We start from the raw sequence: 9444 nt of genomic DNA, 5'->3' as shown, positions 1-9444 counted from the left end.
GGCCGGGCAATAGGAAAAATTTAATGCCCATGGCCCGTCCATACTTGTGAAACAATATATTCCAGGCCAGGTCGGGCCAGGAAGGCCTCGGGCCAAAGAAATAATTCAAAAATTTTAAAAGTATATATGTTTGTTTTTTTGACTTGATGAATGATGACATATCCGTAACTCGTTCAAATGATAGTTCAAGCAATTCATATTCATTACTGTCAAATGTAATTCAAAATATTCTCGAATCCCAATAAATTGTTCAAATTTGAAATTTAAGTTCTTGAGAAATCCATCAAACTAGTAGAAAATTTTATTCCAGACTATCGGCAATCAGGTAGATCGGGTAACTAAACAGGCTACCGGGGTCCGCCCAATTATAATTATCGGGCAGGCCGGATGAACCCATGACAGGTTGTCCGGCACCCTTGGACTCCTTCGGTTCCGGGTGGTACATGACAGGCCGCAGGCTTCCGGACATTCTGTACACCCCTAATGACAGGGGATTCATAATACAACAAAAACATGCAGGAAGATGGCCACTTGATACCACATACAAAGAGGTTCAACCAGATCAATCTTGACACCAGGTCATCAGCATCACCAACAAAACCTAAGATGTCCTTTATCTTTCCTTTTGTAACAATTTTCTTCGGATGCCCTTAAGAATTCTCTTATCAACAAACAGACCATCTACCATCCTACCAATTGACACAACTTTATCTGGGCGCGGGCAAACATCCATTTCATCTTCGATTCTTTTGTTCACAGTTGACTGAATTTTCCTCGAATCAAAAGGAAGAATGGGTTAGCTATGGGAGTTATCATCTGTTGGAGTTTTCGGAATTTAATGTGCATTAGTGTTTCTTGAATGTCTCCGCATTATTCAGCTTTTAATCTTGGTTCCCAAAGTCCACAAGAACAGTCAATAGTAGTACCTAGACCTTTTTGTAGTATTGTTTCTCTTTTTCTTTTAAATTTCATTGTACACTCTCCTTGTGGTCCTTTTATTTGTCGGTTGGAATCTTCCTCCCTCCGTCGACTATCACTGTGTTACCGCGTTAGACTGTCAGTGCCATAATAGTCGTCCTTCAATACAGATTGGGTGAAAAATCAACGCCCACGAGAGATAAGAAAAATTAGTCTCTTTGGTGCATTAATGTTTCTTGAATGCAGTCTGCATTATTCAGCTCTTATTCTTGGTTCCCAAAGTCTACAAGAACAGTCAATACTAACTGAAAATTTAAGCCACTTACGCCTCGGTATGTAATAGCATAAATATGCTGTAATCAATTTGCATCACTCATATACTTCAATCGTAGATCATCTATATCTTGTATATATGCATTATTTTGAATTTCTTTGGCAAACATGGATCCACGCTCGTATGAATCTTTAACTTAAGGTAACATTTACAAATAAGATAAAAGAACAGTTGTATTACAGCTTTTGTGTGTGTTTAAATTTCACTTTGAAAAGCATTTCTTGTTGTTTTTTTTCCTGGCGAGATTGGGGTATACCCAGATTAATCGGGGTATACTCATTTTTTTCCCATCCAAACTAGTGTGCTAAGGGGTGTTTAAAAGGTGTTAAAAGACTAAATTGCCCATACTAAAAAACCATGCCGACTAAAACATATTCAAAAATATTTCAAAATCTTTCTTCAAAACTCTAACTATACATGATGAGATCAAAAAAAAAAACACAAAGAATCAAAATGGATCGAAAGTCGGCAAGGTTTTTTTTGTCGACCTTGCCGACTAAAATATAGTCGGCAGGGTATAAGGTTGAATACCTTGCCGACTTTTCATCTCTGAAATCAGCAGTTACAGGATCGGCACGGTATTCAACCTTATACCGTGCCGACTATAGTTTAGTCGGCAGGTTATGAAATTAATACCTTGCCGACTAATCATGCATTTGTAACACCTTTCTCTGTATGTCAAAAATCCTATAGCCGGCAGGGTTTTTTTTGTCGACCGTGCCGACTTTTCATATTTTCAGAACTGAAAATGTTGATTCCTTCTATAATTTTGAGTATAAAACCGCCCAGCAGCTCTACAATCCCATATTTATAAGTGTTTGGGTAATACGATTTCATTTCTGATACAAGTAGAATTCAAAAAAAAAAAAAAAAATCTACCCATATCCATGAGTTCAATCTAAAATAAAACCTAATTCCAAAATTTCAATCAATTAATTAACTAACTAAATTAATTATCCTAATAATATATATTAGTGTTAATTAATTAAGGATAGATTAGTCATTTTTCTAAATACGTAGTTAAGGGGCTTTGTGTTTTACTTCAAAATGACCTTATTTTGTCTCATTTGGTATATCCCAATTATTTTGTTTTTTTGTGCCTGTTTTTATGAAATTTGGAACTTGTACTGTGGTTTCTGTCAGTGTTTGAAAGTTGAAATAAATATTACTCCCTCCGTACCTATTATATAGGCGAAATATGACATTTTCTTTGTACCATTAGATAGATGGAGTGACAATTCAAGATGGTTTTTATCCATTTTACTCCTATTTATGTTGCTTGGTTATCCTCACATTTAAGTTTATATTTCTAACATAGGAAATATAATAAGGGATAAAACAGGAAAAAACCACGGATATTTATGAAATCAAAAAGAATTCTTAATCTAAGAGATTTAGTCCCTCCGTCTATATATATATGTGGTACGGACGGAGCAGTATGTTTTACCAAATTTTGAATTTACTGTCAACTTTGAAACTGATCACAAAATTTAAAAAGTAGATAAACATTGTATTGCGGAAATTAACAGATACTGTACATCAATTGCAATAGGAATAAACTGAAAGTTTCTTGAACTACATCGATGTCCTGCACTACCATTTTTCTTATTGAGATTGTAAACTAAAAATCTACCCCACATTTGAATCCAAAATAAAACATAATTAAGGATAACAATGTGAACATTGTATGATACGCATGAGCTAAGTTCAAAAAATGCTACTTATATAGAATCACTAACAATATTAAATTCACCTGGGGTCAACCAATTCGAAGCTCGTGAACGTGTGAAATCTTTTCCCAGTAGTGTCCTTCCTCATTCCTGCATTGTCTATGTAGAGCCCGATGGCAATCTATGATCCTAAAATTTCTTAGAGAAGTGAGTCGTTCTAGTCCTTCATCTGGAAAAAATTTCAAATTCCAGCAACCTTTCAATTTGCAAATGTGTAAGTTGAGAGAGTCGTTGCAATCCGTCTGATAAAGAACCCAAATTCTTGCAATCATAGATCTCCAAACTCAAGTGATGTGAGGCTAGTCAACCACTCGTGGAAAGTCTCAAGTCCTGACCAAAAAAACGATCAAATTTGAGTTTAGTTTGTGGTGTTATATTAGGGTGGAAGAGTAAATTTGGTCGAGCACACATATGATGTTCGCTTGGTGAAAAAATATACATGAGGATCACTTTATAGATCCGCCCCATCACAGGATCACTTTATACATCCGCCCCATCAGCCATCAGGATCACTTTATACATGCGCCTCACTGAGACGTAACTTATATGTACGCCTCACTACACGGACGGAAGATATACGCCGCTTCAACTCAAGCGTAACTTAAAAGCTCGCCTATTAACAAACGTACGTTATACGTTCGCTCGACTATATTTGGTTTTGGTCTTGGTCCCAGACCAAATATAGTCTGGGATTTGGTTTTGGTCCAGCTTTTACTCTTTAGTCTGCTCCACTGTGTCTCGTTTCTGGACCATATTTATGGGTTTGATCCTCCACTATGGTTGCTCTAAGAAAGGGTAAAGGAGGCAAATATGCCATCTTATCCAATCCATGAAGTTTTAGAATCCAAAGTGAAATGAGATTCTGAAAATCATCATCTTCTTGTGAAAACTCCAGTTGTGGACAATCCCAGATTACTAATTCCCGAAGGTTTGGTGGATGATATGAGCCCTTGTTCATATGCAGAGTCTCAAGCTTGGGGCAGTACCCAACAGATAGATAAGTAAGATTAATAAGTCTCCCCTCCTCGTGTACTTGTTCTCCAACAGGAAAGGATACCAAATTAGGAAAATCTGCAATACTTAGCCTTGCAAGAGAAGAAGGTGGCAATGAGATAAAACTTGTTAGTTCGGGGCATTCAGTAATATTTAAAACTTGAAGGCATGGGAATGATGACACTTGAGCTTGATCTCCACTTTGAATACTCTTTAGCTGATTTGAGGATAATGGCTGCAAAGATGAAGACGCCAACAACGATGACGGTGATGAGATTTCCCCAATATGATACATATTATAAATAGAAAGCTGTTGAAGTGATGGGAAGAAAGGAATGCCCTGATCATCATGGTTAAAAATACTTGCTGATGCATTTTACTGAATGCATATTACGCAATTTAAGGATCATAAGGAGCGGTAGTTCACCAAGTTGCGGGAGATGTTCACATTTGTGGCAATCTATAAGTGAGATTTCAACCAAATTTGGAAGACAAAAGGAAACCCCATCACCAATCCAATTAGGAAATCTCAAACCAACACAATTCAAGGGATTGCAAATGATGCTTTAGTACTAGATTAGACTTTCTTGCATCTGCTGCAATTTTCACATTCTCCAATCCACGAATTTTTTAGCTCCCCTTTGAGGTGTTGTAAGTCTTTTAGCTCAGCTATACCACAACCAGGCTCCTTACCCACGACGAATAAACATAAGGTCTGGAGGGAAATCAATTTTCCCATCTGGATTGGCAATTTGATTAACTCACACCCTTTAATGTCCAAATATCTAAGATTTGTCAGTTTTCTCATGTTTGTCGGCAAACATACAAGGTCAAAACAATCGTGTAGTTCTAAGATCTGCAAATTGATTAGGCAACAGATATCTTTCAGTAAAGATGTGATTTCAGTTTCAGAAAGGTTGAGCTACCTCAGGTGTTTCAAATTGCCTATTGAATTCGGGATTGTGCGTATGTTCAACATCTCAAAATCTAACACACGTAAACATTCAGATTTGAGAACATAAAATGAAGGAAATCTAGAGGAATATTTGACCTGTAAAATGGAGGAACAACGATGCGAAACTCCCGGATGTGAAGCATGGTTTCCAAAATGGAGAACATCGGCATGAATTTCAATGATACATATCTAGTGGTACTATTAATATGACCATTTAGCTTGCTCAGATAAGCCTGCGTAGATAAACATTCATCACCAACGGAACACGCAAGATCATGCATTTTACAGCTTACAATATTTCCTTCTTCATCTTTTTCAAAATCCTGGAAAAATGACCTCCATGATAAGTCGTCGAAAATCTCGTTCCCCACATCTTCATAATCCATTATCCCTCCATTTGAGTGAATAAAACCATTAGCCATCCACAAGAAAATTAATTCTTCTTTTTTCATCAAGTAATCTTTTGGGAAAATGGAGCAGTAAGCAAAGCATTGCTTCAACTGGGAGGACAAATGTTTATAACTCAATTGTAAGGCAGGTAAAATGGCATCCGATTCATCTCCTTGGAGCTTCCTAATCTCACTTTCTTTCACATTGAACCACTGTTTTTCTTGTCTTTTGAATCGAAGTAAGCTTCCTAATGCTTTTGCAACTAAAGGTATCCCGCTACACTTTTTCACGATTCTGGATAATTTTTCTCTTCATCATACATAAATGCACGTTGCTTAAACAGATTCCAACGGTCATCTTCAGACATAATTTTTGGGAAGTATTCTGGAAGAGTAGCTGTTAAGGATCGAGCAAGAGAGATGAGAGCATAAACGCGCGGAAGCGTAAAAGACTACATTGATAATAATCTTGGTGTATTAATTTTCATGGCTCAACAGCCTATTTATATTGTTCACAAACTTGATGACCACTCAAGGTACTTTCCTAACTAAGATCAAACTCTAAACATAGACACTTTCCTAATATAACTCTCACAACTTAATGTGCATATCTCCTAAATATAGACTCTCATATATTATTTCCTAATACCCTCCCGCAAGATGGAGCATGTAGATCACGAATGCCCATCTTGGACAAAAGAAATTTAACTTCGGTTTTTTTTTTTTTTTTCAACGCTTTTGAGAAAAAAAAAATCTTCAGATTGTAGTTTAAGGACGTTTCGGTCCTCTTTGTAGTTTAAGGACGTTTCGGTCCCCTTCATAGTTTAAGGACATTACGCTTTCGGTCCCATTTTCGTAGTTTAAGGACATCTTTCGGTCCTCTTCGTAGTTTAAGGACGTTTCGGTCCCCTTCATAGTTTAAGGACATTACGCTTTCGGTCCCAATAGTAGTTTTAGAACGTACAGGTTCCATTGTTGTAGTTTAGGGACATTTCGGTCCCATCTTCTGAAGAATACTTCTTGTACTCTTGGTTTCTTGGTTTCTTCGATAGAATACTTTTTGTACTCTCTCGACAACTCATAGGATTTCAGTCTATTATTGTTGTTCTTTTCTCATCACCTCTTGGTGATTGTTTTCTTCTCTTTTTTTTTTCTTTCTTCACAACATGAATGTTGTTTCTTCTTCTCTTGTTCCAGTCACGCTATTGTTGCGAAAACTGTCACACTTCTTTGTTTTTCAAGATTCTCTCACAATCTTTCTCTTGTTATGCTTCTGCCACAAGCAATAACTATCACAAAGTCTGCCACACTTTGTAAGTTTTCCAAGTTTCTCTCATAAACTCTTCAAACACAGTTCAATCTTCCAAGTTTAAGCTCAAACAACCACTCACCCAAAGCTTTTTTTTTTTACCTTCTAAAATTATCCAATGCTCTGCCACGGCAACCCTTGTTCTTAATCATCATCAATTCTGATTTCTGCAACGTCTCTGACAGAAACTGTCACACTTTCTTTCTGCTACAAACCTTTTCTCTAACACTTCTGCAACTGTTCTCCTGTAACATCTTTTTTTTTTTTTTTTACATTGAAAACTCTATACCAAAACATCTAACTTCTCTTCCTCTCCTCTCTCCCTCTCACCTTGCTCTGATACCATGTTAAGGATCGAGCAAGAGAGAGGAGAGCATTAACGCGCGGAAGCGTAAAAGACTACATTGATAATAATCTTGGTGTATTAATTTTCATGGCTCAACAGCCTATTTATATTGTTCACAAACTTGATGACCACTCAAGGTACTTTTCTAACTAAGATCAAACTCTAAACATAGACACTTTCCTAATATAACTCTCACAACTTAATGTGCATATCTCCTAAATATAGACTCTCATATATTATTTCCTAATAGTAGCCATTATTGACGGTGCTGTTTTAAGACGAGTTGTTACAGCAATAAAGCTACCTTTGCCTCCGCAACTTAATGAAGTCTTTAAAGTGTCCCACTTGCCATGATCCTCATTCCATACATAATCTAACACAACTAGGAACCTCTTACCACCGAGCTTTTCTTGTAGGAGAGACTGTAGATAGTCCAAGGTTTGTTGATCATGTGCAAGCTCCTGACCTAAGGATTTTAGGATGGTTTTGACAAATCTTGTTGGGCTGAAATCTTCGGACACATAGATCCAACATCTGACTGCGAAATGATCTGTGATCCTTTTATCATGGTAAATCTTTTGGGAAACTGTAGTTTTCCCAAGTCCACCCATCCCTACAATAGCACATATAGAAACATCTCTTCGTTGACGGTCATGTCCACTTCCACCTTCATCATTTTGCAATAGATTGACTATATATGCTATGTCATTCTCTCTACCGTAAACTGTTGGTTCATCTGTGTAAGAGGTAGTTTCTCTCTGTCGTCTTTTTCCCAATTGAACATCTACAGCAGTCATGTAGGGATTCAAATGAAACTTGCTTCTCTGCTCAGAAATTTCGTCGAATTGGTGTATAAAACTCTCAACTCTTTCCGCAATTGTACGGCGAGATGATGAGCTTGTTTGGCAACAGAAAAAATAAGGAACTGAACCAGTCATGAATTCCTTAATGTTGGTGTATCCGCTACTTGGTTTTAGTATTTCTGACGAGTTTCTTAAAGCAGCGTCGGTCTTGCACTCGTCCAAGGAGTCTTCAACATCACAAGTAACATCTTTGAGCTTCTTTAACCAATTACGTATTGGTTTGTCCGTCAGTTGCTTCATTTCTGCATCCTCGATGACATCTTGAATTGTTGATAGTATTCCCAAGAGACTCTTGAACTCATCGTTGGCTCCTGAAATTAAGCTAAATTCGGTTTCCACAAGGGATCTTAGGCTGTCAAAAACAGTTCCAAGAAGTGGTGATACTAAAACTTGAAGAATTGTTGAAGCAGCCATATCAGAAAATGAAATTTGCAAGCAAGTTTTCCTGGCTAGTTCTTGATGATCCGAACTCAGGTCACTGGTTTCAAATTATGAAGTTTGCATAATTTGGAGAAATTAGTTCTTAATGCTTTCCTAATCAGTAGCAGGTGTTTCTTAGGAGTTAAGTGGGATTAGGTTGGATTATACCAAGTCAAGCAAAATAAAGTAGGTGTGACAACGGACAAAGATATAAAGCGATAGCGATAATGGAGATTTTAAATATTATTAATTCAAGTTGATCATCCTTTATAATCATGATCAACAAATTAATATTACTTCGGGGATTAGCTACCGACGTATCATTCCACTGGAGTTAAAGTAAGCAAGCGTTGTCGTTTACATTTAGACCAAATTCGTGACAGGCCTCTCACTTTTGTGTGCAAATGGTTTTAGGTGCTTGACCGTCAAGTCAACCGATAACTCATTTCTGAGTAAGTGGATTACAAACATGATGCCTTCTATGACCATCTGAGTGTAATGAATGAAAAAGTACCAGACCATTACTAGAACCTAACAGGTACCCTTCTGCTCTTTGACATGGCCTCCGCTTCAAAGGAACCGTGTGGTATTGTATCCACCGCCGGGAGAGACTTTGCCCTTTATTGATTTGGAACCATTTTATAATGAAGTTAGGGTTTGAGAGGGTAGATAACCATACCTTTGATAAGCATTTAAACTTATAGATTGAATATAAAGGAAGATAAGTAAAGATCACGATCAAGACATCATCCGTGAACCTAGTTGAAGAAACTATCGCCAACAATTGAAACAAAAAAAAAATCCCCAGAAACATCCCCAACTTTCTTCTCTTCGGTTTAGTAGTCCTGAAGTTATTGGTCGGATATCTCACCAATGCGTCAAAAACGGATATAAGATGGACTAAAAATACGAAGATACAATGACAGGCGACTCAAAAGTCAAAATACAATGATTTTACATGATAAAACAAAAATAAAAGACTCAAAAAAAAAAAACTGAATTGTAAGATAAAACCATCGGAACACCACTCCACCACCCAGAAACAGCGAGTTTTCCCTACCACATGCAAGAGGTTCAGTTCAATCTTGGCACATCGCCTGTCCCCTTCTTCCGTATCCCTCCATGTCCCACCAATGATAATACAACACCTGTCAAGCTTTAATTACCTATTCAACTCCGTTACCTTT

General features: G+C 37.2%; 1 protein-coding gene across 1 annotated transcript; it reads right to left on the bottom strand.

Moving 5' to 3' along the window:
• Window positions 1-7210: 7210 nt before the first annotated feature.
• Window positions 7211-8251, bottom strand: LOC113294208 (disease resistance protein RGA2-like). The gene has a single exon (XM_026542614.1). It carries the CDS (start codon window positions 8249-8251, stop codon window positions 7211-7213), a length of 1041 nt encoding a protein of 346 aa, XP_026398399.1.
• Window positions 8252-9444: the final 1193 nt, after the last annotated feature.

Source organism: Papaver somniferum, chromosome 7 (assembly GCF_003573695.1).
Source record: "Papaver somniferum cultivar HN1 chromosome 7, ASM357369v1, whole genome shotgun sequence".
NCBI lineage: Eukaryota > Viridiplantae > Streptophyta > Magnoliopsida > Ranunculales > Papaveraceae > Papaver > Papaver somniferum.
This window is presented reverse-complemented; position numbering and strand designations above follow the sequence as displayed.